General features: G+C 38.1%; 1 protein-coding gene across 3 annotated transcripts in view; it reads left to right on the top strand.

The window, feature by feature from the left end:
* myo15aa (myosin XVAa) overlaps positions 1-24,203 on the top strand; it is a 55,160-nt gene that overhangs the window by 18,560 nt on the left and 12,397 nt on the right. For 2 of the 3 annotated variants that reach the window (XM_036566695.1, XM_036566694.1), the window contains 34 exons: positions 348-451; positions 1,038-1,101; positions 1,235-1,348; positions 1,520-1,681; positions 1,793-1,906; positions 7,537-7,595; positions 7,720-7,843; positions 7,950-8,045; positions 8,136-8,267; positions 8,373-8,498; positions 8,590-8,667; positions 8,743-8,897; positions 8,998-9,043; positions 9,134-9,258; positions 10,726-10,843; positions 10,948-11,123; positions 11,214-11,298; positions 12,406-12,459; positions 12,550-12,631; positions 12,812-12,942; positions 13,087-13,182; positions 14,304-14,539; positions 14,635-14,813; positions 15,418-15,490; positions 17,146-17,337; positions 18,088-18,194; positions 19,384-19,472; positions 20,193-20,316; positions 21,613-21,677; positions 21,789-21,917; positions 22,650-22,728; positions 22,963-23,092; positions 23,298-23,388; positions 23,487-23,637. In XM_036566695.1, the coding sequence (XP_036422588.1) occupies positions 348-451; positions 1,038-1,101; positions 1,235-1,348; positions 1,520-1,681; positions 1,793-1,906; positions 7,537-7,595; positions 7,720-7,843; positions 7,950-8,045; positions 8,136-8,267; positions 8,373-8,498; positions 8,590-8,667; positions 8,743-8,897; positions 8,998-9,043; positions 9,134-9,258; positions 10,726-10,843; positions 10,948-11,123; positions 11,214-11,298; positions 12,406-12,459; positions 12,550-12,631; positions 12,812-12,942; positions 13,087-13,182; positions 14,304-14,539; positions 14,635-14,813; positions 15,418-15,490; positions 17,146-17,337; positions 18,088-18,194; positions 19,384-19,472; positions 20,193-20,316; positions 21,613-21,677; positions 21,789-21,917; positions 22,650-22,728; positions 22,963-23,092; positions 23,298-23,388; positions 23,487-23,637 (3,886 nt within the window). The remainder of the gene's footprint in view (positions 1-347; positions 452-1,037; positions 1,102-1,234; positions 1,349-1,519; positions 1,682-1,792; positions 1,907-7,536; positions 7,596-7,719; positions 7,844-7,949; positions 8,046-8,135; positions 8,268-8,372; positions 8,499-8,589; positions 8,668-8,742; positions 8,898-8,997; positions 9,044-9,133; positions 9,259-10,725; positions 10,844-10,947; positions 11,124-11,213; positions 11,299-12,405; positions 12,460-12,549; positions 12,632-12,811; positions 12,943-13,086; positions 13,183-14,303; positions 14,540-14,634; positions 14,814-15,417; positions 15,491-17,145; positions 17,338-18,087; positions 18,195-19,383; positions 19,473-20,192; positions 20,317-21,612; positions 21,678-21,788; positions 21,918-22,649; positions 22,729-22,962; positions 23,093-23,297; positions 23,389-23,486; positions 23,638-24,203) is intronic. The other variant, XM_036566696.1, reaches the window with a different exon arrangement.

The raw sequence follows: 24,203 nt of genomic DNA, 5'->3' as shown, positions 1-24,203 counted from the left end.
AAATCCATTGATGCAAAAAGTGCCAGGTAGACTGTATATTAGCCAGCGTGTACAAGTGTAGTTGGGCACTGTTATTGTTTACAAGTCTGTAGGGTTGCTTGTCAGTGCTGCTTGCCTGCTAGTTTGCAAAGAAGTGTGGACAAGTTCTAAATTCTTCAAAGGAAAACATGGGGAAAAAACACAGAAATAAAAAAGTGATGTGTAGGTTGTTGGTTCAAACAAATTCTTTATTGTAACACAGCCTTTATTTTGACAGAGGGCAGAATTGATGACGAAATGTTTGACATGAACATTAACTGTCTTTTTTGCATTCATCACTGCTGACATTACTGTGATTAAATCTACAGATTCTTGAAGCAGCTCCACTCTTAGAATCTTTTGGAAATGCCAAAACCGTCAGGAATGATAACTCAAGTCGCTTTGGGAAATACATAGAGATATTTCTGGAAGAGTAAGTGTAATTGTTAAGACATTCTGTCTTAGGTAACTTTTGAGAGATTGAGTATGAACAGATTAATTATTGTACGTGTTTGGCCTATTTGCTTAAGTTGAGTGTTGGCCAAAATGTTTAAGAGTAATAGTTTTTTTCATGTTAATGCATATTAGCCGAAATTGCTTACTGTGGTAGTGATGGTAACCAGACATCCGAGGAGTTTAATGTCTCTAAAAGCTCTCTCACATAATGTTCTTAAATAAAATGGTTATGAATATGCTGCCTGATGCCTGAGACATTGTTTTATGATAGTTTTGAGATCTACAACTGTTTTACCATTATCAGTATTACCTCTAAAAACTCAGGAGACGTGTTGATTTACTGATTATTTTGGGTAGTAAATAAAAGTGCTGCACTTGCATTGTAGATATCATGACCCCTGGTTTCTATCACCACCACTGTAAAGAATTCCAAAATGGCAACTTTCTCTACTATGAACCATTTTACATTCAAACCACACTGAATGATGTTGTTTGCACCTCCTCAATTGAATTATGCATAGACTATGAAATTCCACTTTAATTCTCTGTAATTTTTCCTACAGGGGTGTGATCAGCGGTGCCATAACTTCACAGTATCTACTTGAAAAGTCAAGGATAGTGTTTCAGGTGATCGTGGCAATTCTTTTTATTGTAAATGTGTTACTTTGGTTACATGATTATTTTGACTGCTTGCATATGGTTTGAAATTATGTTTGAAAATAAACTGGATATTCTCTGGATATATGTATTTTTCTTCTAGGCCAAAGATGAAAGAAACTACCACATTTTTTATGAAATGCTTGCCGGCCTTCCTTCACAGCAAAAACAGTCCTTGTACCTCCAGGAAGCAGAGACCTACTATTACCTCAATCAAGTGAGATTAAAAATTTATCTGTTACAGTATACAGTGTTTATGAAGAGCTGAATTTATAAGTTTATAAATAAAATAAAATAAATATTATTTTTTCCTTTTATCACCTGATCAAACAAGGACAGAAACTGATGTGTTGTCTGTTTTTGTTGCTCACCTATTGCTGCTGGACAGGGTGGGGACTGTGAGATCTTTGGTAAGAGTGATGGGGAAGACTTCCGCAGGCTCCTTAGTGCCATGGAGGTCTTGCACTTCAATGTTGACGATCAGAATGGCATTTTCAGGGTCCTGTCCTCCATCCTCCACCTGGGAAATGTCTTCTTTGAGAGATATGAGGTAAGCTATGTTATAATACTCCTGTCTGTTTAAAACTACAATATAATAATCCTTTATTTCATTACAAGTACCACGAATAAATGGTAAAGTTGTCCGTTTTTGAATATACAGACAGACTCTCAGGAGATGGCATCAGTGGTGAGTGCTCAGGAAATCAGAGTGGTGGCGGAGCTCCTGCAGATTTCTCCTGAGGCTCTGCAGAAATCAATCACTTTCAAAGTGACGGTAGGACAAAGTGATGTGTGCTGCAACTCCCTCAATGGATCCTCATTTAGCAGTCTGTAGTTTTGTATGTTGCCTTTGATCATCAAAAAATAGCATTGATGCAATTTATTGTCATTGCATTGTGTGCTTTCTCACACTCTCACGAATCTCTTGTTACTTCTCTTCCTCATCTTCTCTTGTCACATTATTAAAATTACGCTGGTACATGTCTTTTACTTACTTTTGCTTAACGGGGCATTCCAGCCTAAAACTATCATTTAATATGTTATTTTTTATATTGTGCAGTATTTTGTAGTGCAGCATTGCACCCTTCAGCCTCATTGGTCTGACAGAATTCACAGTTTTGTATGGTTTCCTGCTTTCGTGCATCAGTGTTCTCCCACTACACAATACTCAGCATGCATTACACAAATACATCACCCAACCGCTGGGAACCCCTATGGCGCTTAACAAATCCTGACTTATAGCCACTGATTTAGAGGTTCATAAATACATGTGGTATTAGCTAGTGTAAGTGATATAGCACTAACCTCAATACTGTGGTGCTAGCTAGTGTAAGTGATATAGCACTAACCTCAGTTGGCTGTTACCTTTTTTCTTGTTCAAGGTAATAATTGTTTAGTTTTTGTTTGTGGTTCAAGTTTCATCAAAAATAGAGAAGTTAATCTACTAAAAGGTGTGGTATTTGTTTCCTGCAACAACCAATAGGGTGAAATATGAAACATTTGAAAAATTGTGCTAACGTAGTTCTCGTCTGGAATCTATGAATGTACAATTAGGTTTCGAAATAAAATAGTTTTCCTTCTGCTAATATTGCCAAAGATATTTCCATAGCAAACAGGAATAGCATCTTGTTTCTGTTTTGACTATAGATTAAGCAGTTTATGTTCAGCAAGTAAATGCCTACTGTGCATGTATTTAAGCTTAAAAAAATACCCTGTAAAATGACTGTATCTTCCACTTTCACTGGCTGACATTCCAGGTATTTTCCAGTAATATACAAACTACATAGAATGACATTCTCTCAAAAGTGCACTGACTCTAAAGGACAACTTAGCATTGCGGTTAGTCATCTGTAGACCTTGGATGAACTCCAGGCTGCTGTCATGGCCCTGTGCCAAGTACCAGCACTTAAGTCAGTTTTGTTTGGTCTGTTTCTTTGATGGTCCTTCGAAACATGATCCATAGTACACAACTAGCACGATTCAATTTGTCTTGCAGAGAGCATCGACAGTGAAACAAAGAAAATGTCAAATGGTGCATATACAAGCTTGAAATAACCTCAGATAGAATAACATGGCAAGTTTATCTGGGCAGCAGGACACGGTGCTATGGAGACCACTGTAACCCAATCAGGGGATACCCTTGGCAGGAGCAATCAGGGAGGTATATAGGCATGCTAGCCAGTGAGACAGTCCTTCAGAACAGCAGGACCTGATTCAGGTCTGCCAAGAGGGCTGCTAGAGCATTAACCGTGCTCTTGCAAACCCAGTGCAAACCCAGTCAGACCATTCATAATAAATAGGACTTTTGACAGTATAGAAAATTTTCACTGTACAGAATTTAAAACGGTAATGCTGCTGCAATGATCAGCACCACACTCTACAATGGCACTACTATGTTGGTGTCACTGCTGTGATAACAATGATCCAGCACCCAAATAAGATTTGGTCAGTGGTGGTCCTATAGTGGTCCTTTTTCATTGATGGATGGGGTAGAGACCGATGAATTGTGAATTTCTGCAGATGGGCTACAGTCAGTAATTGTATGCCTACAGAGTAGAGCCTGAGCGATATATAAGTTGGCCAATTGCATTGATCGATATTGGCATCCCACGGCTTTATCAGTATATTTGAACATATCCATTATGAAGCGATAATTTAAGAATTTTAATGGCATTGGCAGGATTCAAACTTATTATTAAATGATTATTTCAAACAATAGGACAAAATCTGCCAAATACTTTTATTAATATTATTTAAGGCTGTGAGTTTCTGTTGTTTGAGTTTAAGAAAGGTGATAATTGAGAACTGACAATCAAATCAGTCAACTATTGGAGTATAACATTAAAGAATATAAATGTAAAATTATATTGGCTGAAGTTGACAATTATCTGAATATCTACCACAATGTTTTCATATCCGTTGGGCCTTAATACAAAGTGCACATATTGTAATATATACAATAATAAAATGGCTAGTGACTGTACAAGCTAGGGCCTAATAAACTGCCAGCTCAGTATATACAGTTGTATGCAAAAGTTTGGGCACCTCTGGTCAAATGACAAGCTTTGTTGATTTTCTAAATGATAAAAAGTACACATGATCTACAGAGAACAAACTTCTACAAGTTTAAATGCACAAATACTGTTTATTTGCTGAATTGAATACATTGGAAAAATGTAAAACGTGGTCTGCAAAAGTTATGGAGCATTTTATTTCACATAAAATCTCAGCAAATAAATAGAAATTGTGCACTAACGTTTGCAGTAAAATGGCATATTTTAGCTTGTTCATTGTAGAGGATTGTTAACTTATTTTCACTTAGAAAATCAAAAGAACATGAAATTGACCGGTTGTTCAAACTTTTGCATACGACTTCATATAATTGGACACAACATGCATAATTGTTGGAGTAAGTATTATTTTTCACCTGAAATAATCTCTAACCATTACAAACACATACACAAAAGGGAATCTGTGCATTTTTTATCATTAGTGTCATACAAATTTTACACATGCATGAAAAGGCCAATAATAAGTTATGTCATTCAGTAGTCCTCATCACCACTTACCAGTTCACAGTGCAATATTGAGGAATGGTTTCAGTATGTGTTACTCTTGCAGTTTGCTGTGCTGGCATTCATTGTAGAATTAATTGTCCCGGCTCAGTACAAGCCATAATACAGTAACATTATTCTTTCATGTCATATATCATTGCTGCCCCCCAAAAAACATGTATCTCCATTTTTGTCGCTTTTTTAAACATTATTCGAAAATTTCATAATATATGAAACAACAGGAATGCTTCAAAATAACGCAGAATAAAATATCTTTACATTAACTTAGAATTAAAGTTAAGGCCATTTTTGCCTTCTCTTGTAAAGTTAGTAATTTGGAGATACGTGTTTTTCTTTGGACGGCAACTATATGCCAAACAACGCAGTTAGCTTACTCTTTAGTTGCTCCCCGTTCAAATAGATGAGTGATGTGTTTATCCAGTTTTCTCTGCCACTGAACAGCTAGGCCAGTTTTTCTCTGCATAATATTTTGTTTGGTACCTCTCTTGCGACAAAAGGAAACCATCCAGACCCTCAGTGAAGAAGTTCAATCTTCATTTTGTCCTTTTTCCCAAATGATCTCCTTCAGAGGTCATAGGTGAGGAATTAGATTGCTTGCTCCAAGTGGACTCCAGCAGCTTTTTGCATTTTCATCATCTTTTCTCTTGTCATTTCCTATTGTCTCCTCTTTTGTTTAAAAAAACAAAACAAAAAACTTTTATGCGGTGCTGTGGTCGGTATCTGGTTACAGGCTAGTCATTGTCTCAGTGAGTCCTGCTCAGAGCCAGAGCTTGTCAATGTTCACTGTGTCCTGGCCATGTTGAAATGTGCTAAGTCGTTTAGACTACAACTCATCATGGTTGCTAGTGTGACACCATTGGGGGCCGTGCAATGCAATTTAGGCAGTACTGCTAATTAGAATAGCAGGTCTTCTCAATGTAACAAGAGAGGGCTATATCCAAAGTCATTAACCTTTGTCCAATCACAAAAGGTAGAGCACTCGCACTGTAGGGCTTTTTTTATCAGGTGGAACCTGTAAGACCCGGCTTTTAGTGAATGACTTTGGAGTTGCATCTACTTTAAAAGCGGCCATGTTCTAGTAGAGTGAAGCCAGGTCAGTTCCCAAGGTGTAAGAACAGCTTGGTAAACCTGTCTGAACGTCCTTGATACTATCAGTTGAAGAGGATTAATGCTGTCCCTTCACAGAAGTACAGGCTGTGTTTACATCGCTTAACCCTGAGGGCTGGTTTTCACAGAAGTCTGTATCAGTTGCACTGTTGATAGGGTGCCTCATCGACTTCTAATCTGCTCTTTGGGATGATGTCTCTGAAATGCAGCCTCTATGGCTATAAAGGATGACAAGCGATTTTGAGCAACATGAATAAATAGACTAAGCTTAGTAGAAGAGATTATTTTTTAGTCCTGTATAGACCCACATAACAAGTTTATGAAGGGTTGCTACTCGACATATTGTCGCTGTCTAAAAAAAAGTATTTACATTTTTTCTACTTCTGTTGTTCTGCATTATCTGAACGCAGCAGCTGTTTTTTACATCATGATCAAAGTTTTATGATGAATGGACAACTAGAAATGGTCTGAAATTCCTTGCAAAAAAATCTCACTACACTGTGTTACCATTTTGTTGTAACTTGTGTTTTTTTGGCACCAACTATATGTATGTAATATTCAAGAGTGAAATTGAACATATTTTGCTTTCAACCAAGTTGTCATTGCACATCGAACATTTAAATATTCCTAATATTAGTAGTGTACATGACTTCGAGTCAAATGAATTTTAAATCAGATCAGAGCAATTGATTCATTTTGCTCAAATGATCTGAATGAATTTCATGTACAACTATTAAAGCATACACTTAAAGTGGTCAGATAGGCTGATTAGCTGTCTTTTTTCCTAGCTGTTGATAAATTATGACACATATTCTATTTATAGTAATTCCTTAAAACGTTATTTGCCCTGAGATTTGTGCAGCGCTTTTCAAATATGAGGCATTTTGGATTTTAAAGTTGCACTACTACATTACTGAGTCAGGACACAAAAAACACACGCTAAAAGATTGTGTGCATCCGCTGCTGTGAGTCACCCTGTAAAGCCTAAAATGATCGGAGCTGTCAGTTTTGATTTGATGGGAGTTTGTCAGACCACATCATACGTCTTTATGTGACACGCACAGAGTCTAAATGAAGGCCTGGCTTGATGTTTAGGTCTCAGATGCAAAAGATACTGATGACAGCAGTAGATTGTTCACTTATTTCCTCAGAGGACATGCTCTTCACCAGGTTTTGAAGGAGTTCTCTTTGATTGCTCTTTCAACGCAGCCAATTATCAGATTCATCTGCTCAGGGATGGGGTCTGAAGCATGACCAACATTTCAAAATATTCTTTTGCATGTTGCATGCAATTAGACATTTCCCTAAATCCCTCAAATTACCCAAATCCCCAAAACCTTTAGTTTTATTATAATGTCATACTCAATGTTATGCATCTTAATAAATCATCATGGAATCTTATACAGTTCTCTTCATCATTCTAGACACATCAAACTTCATGCATCATAATAATGGAATCATTTTGCTCATATATTTTTAACAAATTGATTTTATATTCCTGAAAACCGTGTATACAGTATAGGTACAAACTCTATGCTGAATCTGACACTAAGCATGAACTACAAGTAAACACATTCATGTTTTGTGGTTTCCATGAAAGGTGATGAATTGGAGAGTGACTCAGTTGTAAATATCTGCTAAATATCGTGCTGCACACAAGTTGTATTTCTGGACTGGAACATTTGTTTTCTAATGTGACATTCACATTTACATTCTCCTATAGGAAACAATGAGAGAGAAGATCTACACTCCTTTAACAGTTGAGAGTGCAGTTGATGCCAGGTAATTCTGTGAAGCTGTGAAAATAAATCCCTCAAAATTCTCTTGAGATAGATGGATGGATAATGTGATGAATGGACATAAAAGAAGCTTAAAATATGCTCAATTCCTCTCTCCAAAATTCCAGAGATGCAGTTGCCAAGATCCTGTACTCCCTTCTTTTCAACTGGATAACTGATAGAATCAATAAGCTGGTGTACCCAAGGAATGAAGCACTGTCTATCTCCATTCTTGACATCTATGGCTTTGAGGTATTAACATGAATGCAAAGATAACTTGTTTTTGTCTTTTTAAGGATGCTCCATGTAGCAGTTAAATACTGATTGCTTAGTGAATCGCACTATTTGTGCTTCACAGGACCTCACCTTCAACAGCTTTGAACAGCTTTGCATAAACTATGCAAATGAGTACCTACAGTTCTTTTTCAATAGGATAGTTTTCAGAGAAGAGCAAGTAAGCTTTCTTGGTTCCTTCTAATCCTCAGAGCATTGTGACTGTAGATTTTTCACAATACGTGTGAAAAAATGACTTTGAATATCTTAGGAGGAATACAGCAGAGAGCAAATCCCCTGGGAGGAGGTGCCTTTCAGTGACAATCAGGCCTGCATTGACCTCATTGCAGCAAAGCCTCATGGAATCCTTCGGATTCTGGATGACCAGAGTGGCTTTCCACAGGTGCGTTCCAGTTCAACAGTTTATCCCTGTGGCACTTTCTGTTTTTTTATGTACTTTAAGCCGTGCTTGCTCAGTTTTGCTCAGTGAATTTCTCTTCATATTCAGGCTACAGACCACACCTTCCTTCAGAAATGTCACTATCATCACGGCCACAACCTACTATATTCAAAGCCAAAAATGCCTCTCCCTGAATTTGCCATTAAACATTTTGCTGGGAAAGTCACTTATCAGGTATATATCAGAGCACTATGATGATCAGTAGAGTTTATGCACAAATTATTGTGAGACTTCCACTCTTACTTACTCATATCATTCTTAACAGGTCCATAAGTTCTTGGACAAAAATTATGATCAAGTTCGTCAGGAGGTCCTTGACCTTTTCATGCAGAGCAAAAATAAGGTAAGGGGACTTTAACATGGTCTTACTTTGGATTTGTTGTCCCAGGGTTTAATTTTATTTTTCCTCTTGGTCTAGATGGTTGCATATCTGTTCATGAGCTATTCAGAAGCTCTCAGTCAACAGAGGACCCACGTAAGGAAGAACAGCACGGTTACACGCAGATACCAGGCCTCAACAGTTGCTGCCAAGTTCCAGCTGTCTCTAATGGAACTTGTGGAGAAGATGGAGAGGTAGACTATCAAAGCTCCTATTCTCGGAATTTACTTCATTCTCAAAATAGCAAGGCCTGTTCTTTTATTTTACCATGTGATTTCTTTCGTTTTGTGCCAGATGCAACTCATTTTTTGTGCGCTGCATAAAGCCAAACAATAACAAGGTAAGAAATAGCAGTTACTGCGTAAGAAGCACACTAGTAGCTGAAAATTTCTGTTGGGGGTTTGTACTAAGAGTGTGTGTCTCTCTCTAGGAGCCTGGTGTGTTTGACATGGAGCTGGTCAGCACTCAGCTTCGTTACTCTGGGATTTTGGAGACCATTCGTATCAGGCGAGAGGGTTTTCCAATCAGAATACCCTTTGATGTCTTCCTCTTTAGGTAATGTCTGAGATGATTATGGTTTGACAAGGAAATTAAATTAAATTAAAGGGGCACACATGCTAAAATGGAAAATCTGTAAACAGGCCTACATACCTCCTAAAGCAGTGCCACAGTAGTCAAAGAGTGAGATTTTCCAGTTTAAAGACTGTAAACCTCCCTTCTGATGATGTTGAAAGTGAAAGGTACTTTTGAAGAACTACATCTGCTTTAGGGTGGATTTTGGGAGCAGTCTGTTTGGAAATGTGTTTTTTTTTAGCTGAATGAAGAAGGTAGGCAAATAGCTAATAGTGCTAGGAAACAGACTGTATAAACCCCAAGCAAAAAAATGCACCAAGCCCAAAATACAGTAGTTTTTACAGATGGTTTTGGAGTGGTCAGTGTCCAGCTTTAAACCGTATAGTAGTTTGGCAGTATTTTTTGCAACTGTTTGAAGCCATCAGTGCTGAGCAGAACAGTATTGACTCTTCTTTCTGTAAAAGACTGTCTGAATGTTTATCTGCAAGACTTCAACATTTAAAGAAATCAAGGGGAAAAATACCTCATACTAACTTAATCTATTTGTTAAATGATTTGTTGTTAAGACCATTAAAAGCTTAATGCTTTGCCATTTTGGGCCCCTTTTTTTCACACGGGGGTGTATATATAACTGTCACCAAATCATTTTCATAATTGTGAAAAAAGATCACACAAATGACAGAAATTACACTGTAAAAAATGGTTCGTCAGATCAACCTAAAAAAATTACTTCATGTAATCACCAGCAATTGAACTGGTTTTATTCAACTCAAAAACTGCTTTGAGAATAAAATAGTTAATTTACTTGTTACCAAATTAAGTAATTGTTTAGTTTGATCTGACGAACCGTTTTTTACAGTGTACTCATCAGAGAAGGTAGACAACAAGCTAAAAGGTTAAGTTAGAAAGGAAGCTGCTTGGCTAACTAGATACCTTACTTTAGTTTGGCTTGTTTTCTGCAGCTAAAAAAGGTAAAAAAAATGTCTCTAGCATCCATTTTGTGCTGAACAAAGATCAAATCACTGTTTCTTTATGATTTGTTTGACAATCAAAGTGAGTCACACTAATGTTAGCTTCTCTGTATGTATTAGCCTATAGCTCAGTTGTTAGGCTAGCTTTCAGGACTGGATTACACCATAAGGATTCACCATAAGTGACTTTTGTGTAATGCTTGCTGGCTTTTAAAGTGAGAGAACACTGACAAACAAAAACACAAAAATGACACAAAATAATGAATTCTGTTAAACTGAGGAGGCTGAGTGATATGATGCTGTGCTACAGAATACTGCGTAACAACAGATATCATATTAAACTTGTTTTCCCCTTTAAATTGTATCTTGGGACACATGCTTTTGGTTCTGTCTCTTTCTTTCTTTCTCTCTCTCAAGCATTACCGTTTGTGGGCAGTTGCTGATTTATAAGTGTACTTAGCTGTTTGTTTCCATTTAGATACAAGTCTTTGCTGGGCCTAAAGCAGCCTCCTCCTGCCACTGGGGAAAACTGTGTCATCATGCTGAGGAAGCTTTGCCCTGTGAGGCCAGGAGTTTTTCAAGTTGGTGTATCCAAGGTAAGATTCCATGAGACATATTTTATTATCTAAGAGCCATTGGGAAGAATTAGGTCTTGTGATTTTCTTGTATTAATTCCCTTTACTCTGTGTTTTTGTGTCAGCTGTTCATGAAAGAAGACATTTATTACCTGCTAGAAAGTAAGAGAGACAGAGTTAGGCATGTGGCTGCTCTGACCCTGCAGCGCTACACACGTATGTTCTTTGTGCGGAAGCGCTATACGGCCTTCCGCATGAAAATCATCAGGCTGCAGGCCCACTGCCGAGGCTACCTCACCCGGTACACACTCTCAAGACTTAATACTTTAGGATTTGAAGCGCAGTCTTGTCTGGTTTAGATTGACATTCATTTCTTTTTGCTTTTTCACAGGAAACGCTATGTGAAAATGCGAAGTAGTCTGGTCAAATTCCGCTCACTGGTGCACATGTATGTCAATCGAAAGAGATATATTAAGGTACAGATGCTGTGAATGTCAGTGTGTTCACAATGTAAATGTCAGATCTGTTCTTTTCCTAAATTACAGTACTGTGCAAAAGTCTGAGACCACCCTTTCATTTGTTTAAGGACGTTATTCATTTTTCAGGAAAACATATATTTAACAGAAAATTCCACTGAAGCTTCAACATTCAAATATTATGTCAGTTCTTTCAGTATTTAGCCTTTGTCTTTATTACAGCTTTCATTCTTTTTGAGAGACTTACTTTCACTTTTTTTTAAAGAAATCTGCAGACATATTTTCCACACTTCCAAAGTTCAGTTTTAAAAGTTTTTTTTTTTTGCTTCTCATGACCCAAGTTATCCCAATCACAATTTTAGGCTTATCAGTTTATAAAATCTTATTCCACATCCATAATGTCCATGTTTGGTGTTCTAGTGTAGGTGTTCTTTTCTCTATTTTCTGTCTATAAAACCCTACTCTATTAATCTCAACTGTCCATTTTCGGTGTTCTAGTGCAAAATTCTTCTTTTCTCAGTAATGGCTTCTTGACAGCTACAAATCTTTAGTTTTGACTTATCTATAGGATTTTTCATATTTGTGGTGGGAGTGGAACTTGATTTTGTCAAAGTTTTAAGCTACAAATACTGTTTATTTGATGCCTTTTGGTGGTCTTCCAGGTCTTATATGGATGTCAGGAGTCCCATTTTCTCTAACTCCAGTGTTGGAAACTCCAATTTTTTCACTTATTTTTCTTTGACTTTCCCCTTCCTTATGCAATCTTACATATATTGTCAGAAATACTCTTTTAGCCATTTTAGATGCACATGAGTTAGAAATTTGTGAGGCAGCTAAGGTATGTTCAGGTAGCTGTTTGTGTGAATGATCTCTTTGAAGGGGAATGTCAGTGAGAGCTTTGGGAAAGGCTGCTACTTTTGATATTATACTTGGTGTTGGAGGCTTTTGTGTAATTCCTGTTAAATATATTTTTTTCTGACACTGAAAAATAAATAACTTATCCATAATAGCCATTGACTCGAATATAAATAAACAAACGTTTTTTTATTTGTAAACAGAACCATATATTCCCTTGCTAATTGATGCTCATTGTTCATCTCTTTTCAGATGAGACTGGAGGCCAGGAGGAAGGCAGAAGACGAGAGAATCAGAATAGAAATGGTTAGAATGTCAGATAAGACTCTTTAGACTCTTTAATCATATACAGACTTTGGCATATCCTGTAGTTAAGCAATTCTCTTGAACCTGCAGGAGTTATCAAGACGGGAGGTAGTTAACGTCACTCACTTGGTCATTCCAGCAGAACTCGGAGGATTATTGCAAGCAGCTGCAGGTATGATTGATACTGCTTTAGTTTTGCTTTGCAATGCTATTGCTTTGCTTGGACAAATAGAATGAGAAATTGTAGCTTGAAAGAATGTAATGGAATGCAGTTGGACTTCACAGTGTTTTTAGTATATTCTGGAACTGAATGCTTTACTGCGTACAGTAATTGCTTTTGTCTGCCTGTCAGGTGGTAGAGAGCTCCATTCTGATTGCTTAGCCCTAGTGCAGGCTCCTACTGTTCAGGTGGAATCCCAACTCACACTACCCCTTGACATCAACAACTACTCCATATCCAAATTCATCCAGGTTCACTTCAGAGTAAGTCATGCATTTTGATTCTTCTCTAAAGTGCAGAAGAGTTCTCTCAGAGCAGTAGTCACAGTGCCTTAGCATATACTTCAAGTGTGCATTGTATAAAGAAATTGTTTTTTCCCATATGACTGATTCGGTCCTACATTACAGGAGCCAAAGTTTGGAATGTTGACTGCACCTCTGAAGACACCACTGACTCATGTTGATGATGATCTCGCTCATGAAGCTCTTGATGTCTTCATCATGGTAGAAGCATCTCATATTTTCCTCTTTGTGGTAGTATCTGCAGTAATCTGCAACAGTGAGATGCCATCCTAATTCAATTTAATTTTCGGTCAAAATGGCCGTTAAGTATAAATGTAGTTTTTTTTCAGTGTCAGAAAAAGTAGGAGACGTGTATTCAACAGAAAATCTTCCACCACTAATTATAATATCAAATCTATAGCTAAGTATTTAATTTGTCCACTCTTTTGTGCACTCTACTGCCACTTTAACTCTTCTATCTTTTCAGTCTTAAAACCATGTTAAAGCTATGTCATCCCAACAAAAGCTGTTTCTAAGGAGTCACTGACTTTGTGTTCCCCTTCAAACAGACACTAACACTCACTCAAGCATCTGCACAAATACACCTTAGCTGCCATGCAAATTTCTGATATTCTGAGATATTTCTGAGGAGATAAGATATAAAGTAAACTTATTGCACGAGGAAGGGGAAAGTCAAAAAGAAAAGTGAAAAAAGGTAGAGAACCAAAAGTGTCACCACCAGATAAACGGTACTCAAAGCTTTCATCCTTGAGAAATGATACAAAAAGCTCTTGATTCAGATCTGAAAAAATCCACAAGTGTTTCTATCCATCCTTCCACCATGAGAAGACAACTTAACACTGTGAGTCTGAAAACATGTGTAGTTGACAAGAAGCTGTTACTGAGGAAAGGAAACATTGCAGTAGAACACGAAAAGCTGAGATCTAAGACAGTGGAGTAAGGTTTTATGGACTGACGAGTCTAAGTTTGTTATTGGGATTACAAAATCCAACCAACTTCTAAAAAATATCCCTGTGTTATTCTTTGAAAAACTGAAAGCAAGTCTCTCAAATGGAATGAAAGCTGTAGTAAAGACAGAGAGTAGACACAACATGTTGATGTTATATTTAGTTATTGAAGGTTCTATGTGATTTTCTGTTAAATATGTTTTCTGCTTTTTTTGAAGCTGAAAATTGAATGGCTTGTACCTAATGGCCATTTAGACAGGAGATTAAGTAAATGGACGCAAGGTTTCTGAGTTTTGCACAGTGCTGTGTTATCTCTGTCTGCCACCAGAATTACTAACAGTACTGACATCGATTTCCTGTCTGTGTACTCTGCAGATCCTCAGGTTTATGGGTGACCCACATTTAAATGGGGCTCAGGAGAATTTATTCGGAAACTACATCATCCAGAAGGGTCTTTCCAACCCTGGCTTGAGAGGTGAAATTTTGTGTCAAATTGCCAATCAGGTCTGGAGGAACAGCAACCCAGACAACGCTGACAGAGGCTGGCTGCTGCTGCTCGGCTGCCTGAGCACATTTGCACCTTCAGCCAAGATAGAGAAATACCTTCTAAAGTGAGACAAGAACCACTTTTCCTGTGAAATGAATCTGCATATTTGTGCCCACTGGGATGTACCCCCTACCTTACTGTTTTTTCTGATCACTACAGGTTTGTCTCAGACTATGCCTATGATGGCTATAAGGCTCTTTGCCAACATAAGCTGATACAAGCCATGCAGAAGTCCCTCTATGGACCAGAGACTGCAAGGACATACCCCCTGTCTTTACTGGAGTGGACAGCCAACAGGAAGAAAGCCAACATGGTGTTGCAGGTGCATTGCTTTGACGGTGAGAGTCACAGGTGTTCTGTGCACTGTGCAATTAATTCTTAAAAGCTATAAGACATATCAACCTTATTACGTTCCACTGGCATTAGTAGAATGCTACTCCTCTTGCTTTGTTTAAATGCTATCTGCAAAAGAGAAACTCTAATCTTTCCTTTTTAGTAGGAGAGAGACGTCACTGCCGAGGTTCACATGTGAAACCCAAGTCTGAAATAAGAGGAGACCTGAAAAGGCTGCTGTAGAAATGTAGAATCGAGACTGTCAGTCTCATGTGAGATTACCATCTGTAGATGCTCACTGTTTTTGGCTCGGCTGGGATATAAGTGCATTTACGTAACACAAACACACAGGACGGCTCTCAAGCACACAATAGGGTTGATCTCAGTTTCTGTCAAGGTTCTCCTATCGCTCTCACCTGCCTGAGTTAGCCTGGCACAGTTTCTCCAGCTCTCTAAACCCTCTGGAGACAATTATGTACCGCTCAGCTAGATTAAGAGACACTTGATCTCTGGTGCTAAACGGAATGGAAAAAAGTGCTTGAGGTGTTGTCTTTCCTCTTCACACCGTCTCTCTCACCATGGTTGTCAAACATCATGTTGTTTCCACAGGGACTTCCTTTCTATGTCCTATGCACTCATGGACCAGTGGAGAGGATCTGGCTGGGGACATCCTTCAGCACAGGTATACAGCATGCCTAGGGAGAACACTGAGGTCAGACAACCATGCACATCCTGGCAGAGCTTGTTTCAGACAGGTTACAAAAAGAAATTGATCCATCTTCTGTCCTCAACCCTTCATCACCCGACCGCTCTTACTTCTTCTGTCATTTAACCAAGGTCACAGTACTCTCCTCTAGGTGGAAGCAAAAACAGTGTTCTGGGAGCCAACACAAAACGCCTGATATATGAGTGGAACCAGCAAATTTAGAACTACGATGTGGAATGTACACATGTCTGTGGTGATTTGCTAGAAGTTCATTATCAAATGGTACACTACTCATTATGCCATAAGATTCTGAGTAGCACAGGCCTCATGCATACCTGTCAACCTAACCCTAATGGAAATATAGAGATTAGTGATGTAAAACCTACAGAATTTGTTAAAAGTAATGAGTCACCACACTTTATTTAATTACACTCTCTTTAATTATATATAGAGTTTGTCCTTTTTTCCTTTTATTGCTGTCATTGTTGTCTTGTACAACACAATTGTACGAAATGGGCTGGTGTTTTTTATCTTATTGATACAGACATTGATCAAATAACAAATATCAAAGAACATTTTCAGTATTAATCTTGAATGAGCTGTGTACTCTGTGTTATACAAGTGTGCAGCTGTTAATGTACATCAGGGGTTGGGAAACTTCTGCACAGTTGGGTGATTTTTCTGTTTAAATCTCTGAGTCAACTCTTCAGTGAAAGGGAAATTCCAGTTTTTCAGAAAAATCTGCTCTGAAGTCATTCATTGGAGTTTGATGTGAAATAGCTTATTCGAGAGAAACTTACCAAGTCTGATTTCCAGTGGTGGTGATACAAACCAGGGGTTACAATGTCTACAAATCGAATATAGCCACTATATATATTCAGGTGCTGTTTTGCCTTACAACACTCTGCATGTACCTCACCACCATGAAAATGGATTTAAAAAAAAATATTTCAGGTTAAAATCTTATCTCAAAGCTATCGTAAAACAAAATCATAGACATCATTGTGCATTTTTATAACCACTACATGAGAAAGCTTTTCACTCTATAATATAAAAATGTTGAATGCCTCACACTTGTTTGTTCTTGTCACCATCACTGTGAATTCTTATCTAGAACCGTTCTGAATGACTTTGTTTAAATCTTCACTGTTTATTAGTGCAGAAATCTTAAATATTGAAGGAATTCCCTTTTAATTGCTTTAGATCAGGAGAAACACTAAACTTTGCAGGACCCCAAGCCCTAGTTTCCTACACCTGGTTTACGTCATGTTTGCATCCTTTGCAAAATGGATTTTGTTCTCTGCAGTTTTCACTTCTTAATGCCATCTAATTGAACACTCCGTTTGGAAGAAAATATTGCTGTGTTTGTGGGCCATTTAGCCACTGGTTACTCTTGCTTAGCATCCATTTCAAGTAGCCAGTTTAAATGTTTGCACACTTTAATTTGAGGCGGCCAATAACTTTGGATGGTGCATGCAAGAAAGTTGCTGAGTCCAGTGTTGGTGGTTGCTGTGATGATACCTTAGTTAGTGAAGCAAAATTTATTTGTCACACATTACATTCACAGCCATGAGACCACAGCAAAGACAAAAAATGTATGACTTTTTTTGTTTCTGTATTTGTTTTTGTAGGGGAGTTACTGAGTCCTGGAAGGGCTGTTCGGTCATTATGAAGGAGCATGGGCAGTGGGCGGAGCTTGCGGGGCATGATTATGTAATGGATCTGATTGCAGACCTGGAGCTAATGCGAGATTTTCCCAAGCAGAAGTCCTTCTTCATTATCTCAGCAGAAAGTCCCACCAGAACCAGACCCAATGCTGGCCTGTTAGTAAAACCATATAGTATAATATATAATAATAGCAATAAGAAAAATTCTAATAACATGAAAAACAGTTGTGTCCAAATATATTCATAAGACAGTGGAATATATTATATTTAAACAGAATATATTGTAATACATTGCATACACTGCCTGTCAGAAGTTTGGAAACAACTAACCTTTCAAAATGTTTTTAATACAAATGATGTTTTCTTTGTACACGTGCCGCAACTTGCCATATTAAACACTACCCGGGTTTATTTTGATTAAAACTGTATCAGGCATGTATTTGTCACAGAGTTATCTTGGGAATAATACCATACCCTGCACCATTTACCCCTGTGTCATAATGTCTGCTCCCATAAGCACACAAACCTTTCAAATGTTTAAACCACGTTTGGGGCAATATAGTTTCAATAGGAGTTTTATCAGTGCTTCAGAAAAGAAAACTATCAAACAATTATATAGACAAAACCTGCTTTATGGCAAGGAAGGCATTTTGATGAAGAAGAGTGTTGTGCCATAAACTCCTGTTTGTTTTTCTGCTTTACTGCTTTATGTTAACAAAGCTGTACAAACATTTTGTTACCTCACTGAAAGCTGACAGTGAGAAATCAAACATATAAAGAATGCGAAGGGGTCCCCAAACTTCTCACAGTCTCTGTGTTTGTATGCATACAATAGTCCTTTCTGTGATTAAACTTTGTTATAGTTTTTATTGTGCAGACATTGATATTTTGTTCTTACTGTCAAAGGGCTCTGTTTGGAAGTGGTTTTGATTCAGATGACGATAGCCCACTCCTCATCCCTCCAACCCTTGCCAGCACCAGTCTTCCAGATTCAGATGGATACTACAGCCACGGTCTGAAGTTTCACTGCTCTTTGTACATTTTAACATATTGTTCATTTACATATCCATCCTCTACAGATCTACATATCTACATATTATTGATCCTGAAATCAAAACAGACCTTTTTTCCATTGTTAGTCAATGTCTCTGGTCATATTAAGCACAAATTATCATATCGAATCAATTAAAAGATAAAGTTCTTGATTTCCCATCATCTTTCATTGAAGTGTAGTGACTTTTACTCGCCTTGAAAAGATTTCCTAATCCACCTAATTTTTGGTTACATCGCCGTGCACCAGCAGGTGGGAAAAATAATATTAACCAGTAACATTTCATTTCAGCTCCCCTTAACACTCAGCTAGCTCAAAAACCCTCTGTAAAAGCATTTTTCATTTAGAAATTTTTCACAGTACAGAAGGACAAGTGCATTAAGATTTACAAAAATGTTAGTGGTTAAAGTTGTACTGTTTTTGTATTCAGGTTATAGTAGCTGCTCGGAGCCTATCTCACAAAGCTGCACGAAACCTAACAAATGTAACTGCGGTTAACTCATTTTATGAAGATAGCTAACCACGTTCCCTGTTAACTCAGGTTTAGATAGTCCAGCTATGATTAATGATTGCGCGTATGCACATGAAACTGTCATTTATGGCGAACAGCCAATTGCGTGTTTTTCAAAGAAAGAAGAAAAAAATCTATGTAAATATGTAGAAATTCAAGCATTTATAATGCTTGTAACTCTGAGGTCACTGTGTCAGTCCTTATTGGAGTAGCAATTACTTCATATGTTTACTTGTATGTAGTATTATTTCCTCTGCTAAATAAGCAAAGTCACCTGAGGGGTACATCTCAGTCAGTCACTAATCACTCAGAAGCTTGGCCCCGTTTGGTCCAATAGCTCTACATAATCGGAAGCCCCAAACATACGCTGCTCTGTGGCAGGTTAGGTATGCAGCACAAGTTGCCATGGTGATATAGTTTGGTAAAAAGTGAACCCCAATCGTGAGACAGAAAATCCAGGGTTGAATTGAACTAAGCTTATTGTTAGCTGGGCAAGCAAGAAATCGTGCTTTGTGACAAAACCTCCTGGTGGTAAACAGCAGAATATGCGACTCTCCTGACTATACACAAGGGACTGTGTAGTTCAGTTATTATCTCCAGGTCCAGATGCATGACCTTCTCTCATCTTTTGTAATAATAGAGTCGGATTTCAGCGAGGCTCCAACACAGAGAGGCATGGACCGATATCTGGACAGCCTGTTTGACCCGGTGTTGTCTGATGGTAGTGGGGTACGTCCCTCCAGCTCCTTTTCTGTAGCCTGATTTTTCTGATACACTTCTGTTTATTTAATTCAAAGAGGGCACTGATTGGTTTATTTTCTGGAGTTTACTGTTCACAAGTGTACTGGCATATGTGAAATAATAATGATACGGACGTATGAATAATAAGATGAGTGGTTAGTTCTGGCAGTTTATGCAGATCATTTGAACCCAGGAGTGTAAGTGATTGAGTATCAAATGCTCTCTCAGCACCAAGCCTCCAGAATTAAGGGAGGTTAAGTTACTGGATTACCGTATTTCTTGCAGCATTGAGCTCCACTTAATCTCCTAGGCCATTATCATTAAACCATCATCCTTTTAAAAGCTGTTTTCAGACACCTGTAGTGTAATGGCTCTTGTTCAGCAAACAGCTTGTTTTAAGGTTGGGCACAAATGAGTGAACTGTACTCACAAGAAACTTAGAAGCCAACAGGTTAACATAAAACATCATCCACATTGTCTCCAGAATTTTAAAATGGTGCCCAACACAAATCAGTAGTTTTTGGCAGTTGAAATGCCTTGAAGTAGAAACTGGAAGCCAGATGTTTTGTGGTAATAGTTAGCAAGCTAAGCTTCTCTTAGAGAGTATAAGGTACTCCCAGGGGGAGGATTGAATTCTCCCGTGACTGGGCACGGAAGGGGTCCTGGCTGGGTGAGAGCCTTTTCCTCTCTGCCTTATCTCTGGAGCAGGATCTAGAGAAGCCAGCCAGCATATCCAGCCGCATGAAGGGAGCCGGTGGAGTTGGAGGTGGGAATGGTGAAGAGGAGAAGGAGCGGGCCAGCAGGCCCTATCCTCCAGGACTGCAGCCCGGCGGTGAGTCGTACTTCTGCTCCCCTCCCTGCTCTCTTTTTACCATCCATGAATTATGCATGGAAGCCCTTGTGTCAATTGGTTCCTAAATGCAATCAATTCCACTGTGGAGTGGAATTCAGGCTTCCAGTTTGTTTGGAATCGTGCTTTTCATTTCAATGGATTTTGCATGCGAAATGAAGTGAATGTTGAGTTGCTGTGCTGCACTAAATGTGGTTGTGGCTTTTGATCAATGTGATGATACTGATTTCTGTTGCTGCACTGTTCGTTCCTCAGTTTCTTGCCTGTGTGCTTACTTGTATGCATTACTTCCAACTGTTTGGTTCATAATATTTAGAACAAATTACACATTTTATTTCATTGCACTCACTCTAAAGGCATAGAATAAGTGATTTAAAATAATTTGCATAAAAGCTTAAAGGGGATTCTGCATAATTCAATGACTGAGATGTAAATAAAGTTATTTAGAGTGGTTTGATGTGAAATGCTTCATTGCAGAGAACCTTACTGAGTCAGAATTGTTCACAGTAGTAGTGATAGGGATCAGACATCCAAAGCATTTAATGTCTCTAAAGCTACCTCACAGAAAGTTATTACAAGAAATACTTACAATTACATTGCCTGATGCCTGAGACACTGCTTTTTTTAAATTGTTTGTTGATAAAATTGATTAAATTCATTCATGGTGGAGGGATATATTCAGGGTATGCTGAGTAAAATGAGTACCCAAAAAACATTTTTTTCCAGATTTTCCACTACATTACTGTTACCAGAATTACAAGACACATGTAGGTCATTTTGCATAGTAAATAAAATGTATATATTTGTGTTGTAGACATCATTACTCCTGGTTCCTATCACCACCACTGTAAAGGAGTCTGTAAAGAAGTAATGTTACATTGATCTTGAGCTTCACTTGTTCTTCTCAGCCGTACCAGTTTTACCTGTTATGGGAGGAGCAATGATGCCGCCTATACCTATGCCAGCTATGCACTCTGTGCCCACTATGCCTGCCCCTACGTCCATAACCTCAGTGCCCTCAGTACCCCCAATTTCCCCAAAGCCTTCAGTGCCGCCAATGCCAGCTATGCCTTCTATGCCAGCTTTGCCTGCTATGCCGCCTATTCCAGCTTTACCTAATGTGCCACCACTGACTGATGTGCCAGGTATGGATGCAAGAGATCACTGTCCATATTGGCTGTTGGCACAGCTTGATTCTGTGAGAATTATTTTACAGTATGGAAAAAGTTTTTTTCCCCTTTAAAAAATAACTACATTGTTTTTTTACCATTACAAAAGGAGTGGATCACAACATCCTAGCACAGCAGCAGCAAGCCATCATCAATCAGCAAGCAATTATACTGGTGAGTATTGTAAAAGCCCTGCATCACAGTCTGAATGTTGTTCATGTTTGATTCTCTTCAGAATGCACCCTGTTACAGATCTAATTACTGGTCTGTTGTGCTGCATAATAGGCTCAACAAATGACAATGCAGGCGATGGCCCTTCAGCAGCAGATGTATAATTCAGTGGGTGGGCCGTATTCTGGTCCCCCTCATCACAGCGAGCATATACCAATGTCTCGCTCTGGCCAGTCCAGCCCAGTGAGTATATCAAGGCTGAATGGAATTATGATCTACACCAGAGGCGCTTTCTATACAAATTTAACAGAATCATCTAGCAAACCTTAAGATATATAATATATAAAAATAATATATAGTTTACAGTACTATGCAAAAGTCAGAGATAATTTTTTATCAAAGTAAAAGTTAAAGACAAATTATTAATTTTTCAGAATAAATATAAAAAAGCATACACATATATTTAACAGAAAATTACACAGAAGCTTCACCAACTAAATGTCTTTTTTTTCAGTATTTAGTGTTTTACTATTATTACAGCTCTCATTCTTTTCAGGAGACTTGCTTTCAGTTTTTCACAGAACACTGCAGATATATTTTTCCACACCTCCAAAGTTCAGTCTTAGAAGTTGGTTGCATTTTCTGCATCCAGTGATCTGCTTCTTTGACTTTATACTTCCTTAAGCAAGTGGATTCTCCTCTGAAATATCTTTTGAAAAATGAATGACTTGTATTTATGGGCCATTTTGATAGGAAATTAAATAAACGAAATGTGGTTTCTTGTTCTTGCAAAGTACTGTCGCTATATAAATTATATATAATATATGAAATCATATAAATGTCTATAAATGGCCTCTGATGACTTAAGAACATTAATTTGTTTATCTGTTGTATTGTGTTCTGAAGTCACTTCATTATTGCATATTTAGCACTGTTATTGAATGTTTCCAGTAAAGTTTTGAGCTTCATTCACAGACGAAATTTGAAACTGGACCTATACCGTACACTCAGGCTCCTGTTGCCCCTGCACACAGGCCCTCTCGGCGTCATCACAGTAAGGCACTGTACCAGTTATAGATTCCTAGATGCAACATTTGGTATGTTGGTTCCCTTTGTGCAGATTGCTGTAGATACTATGTTTTTTGTTCTAGACAAATTTTAGCATGGGTCTTATTATCTATTATCTATTAACCCCCAAGTGCACATTGGTCTTTGTTCACATTTTACAGTTATGTAGGTTGTACAAGTGATGCTTCCTCAGCTCATTCATGTAAATCTTATATTTAAGGCCCAACCAGGACAGAAAATGTAGTCAAGTCCTCCATCTCAAACTCAGAGCATCTAGAACCAAGTCACAACATCAAAGACATAATCAAACAGTATCAGCCTGGTATGGTCAAGCCAGTAGAGATCCCAAGGTTTGTGTTCTCTTTTCAACCAATTTGACCATAATGGACAATAACTAATAAAACAATAGCAAAATTCCACATTATGAAATGTTTATTTAGTAGTAACTAATGTTTATTTAGTAGTATCTGCTTAGAGTGCACTAATGCTAGTGAAAGCTGTTCATAACTCCATAACTTGCACATTGAAGTTGTTTTCATCTTATATTCATCATAGAAGAGAAGCTAAAGTGTTCGTTAAGAAGCCAGATCCACATGATGAAGCTATGTTGATCCTTAAAGACCAGATGAATTCTCCACCTCCTCGGGTAGATCAGTTAAAGTCAACTTAACACCTTTCTTTGTTACTATGAACTAAATACCTAATGCAAATTACCAATATGTATTTAATGTCTTCAATATCCAGCAAAAGAAGACTTACGGTCCAGCTCCTACTGCTTCAGGTGTGAGGGAGTTTAAAGATGAGGCTGGAGGACTACAGCCAGTAAAGAGCATAAAGCCCAAAAGGTCACCTCCAGTGCCTGCTGTCAGTCAGAGATCCCCACCCCCTGCACCTGGTCAGTACAGTGTGTTACGAAATAGATACAGCACTGAGGAAAAGTCAGAGACCACCTGCATTTCATAAATTTCAGAATTACTTTTATGTACAAGTTGTACATTTTTGAGGAGATTGGATATGACAACCTTGCAAGACCTGGCAGACCACCAAGACTGTCACAATCAGTTAAACAGTACTAAAAGCTTTCTTCTTTGAGAGAGAGGAGAAAATCAAGCTCCACTCTTGCTTCAGATCTGAAAAAAAATCCATGTGTTTCTGTCCATCCTTCTACTGTGAGAAGAAGGAACTCAGCACTGTTAGTCTCAATGGATGTGTAGCTGTCAAGAAGCCATTACTAAGAAAGGAACAGACCAAAATAAATAAATAAATAAATAAATAAAATTTGCAAATCAAACATTGAAGCTGTTGCTGTTCTCAGAACAATGGGCTGACCATCCCAGAGCCCAATCCTCAACATTGAACATGATTGAGAATACTTGGATTGTGAAAGCAGAAAAAGTGACTAACTTCTAAGACTGAACTTTGGAGAAGTGGAAAAACATCTCTGCAGATTTCTTTCAAAGA

The sequence above is a fragment of the Colossoma macropomum genome, unplaced genomic scaffold (assembly GCF_904425465.1).
Source record: "Colossoma macropomum unplaced genomic scaffold, Colossoma_macropomum, whole genome shotgun sequence".
Taxonomy (NCBI): Eukaryota; Metazoa; Chordata; class Actinopteri; order Characiformes; family Serrasalmidae; genus Colossoma; species Colossoma macropomum.
The sequence above is the reverse complement of the archived record's forward strand: the minus strand, read 5'-3'. Positions and strand labels throughout refer to the sequence as shown.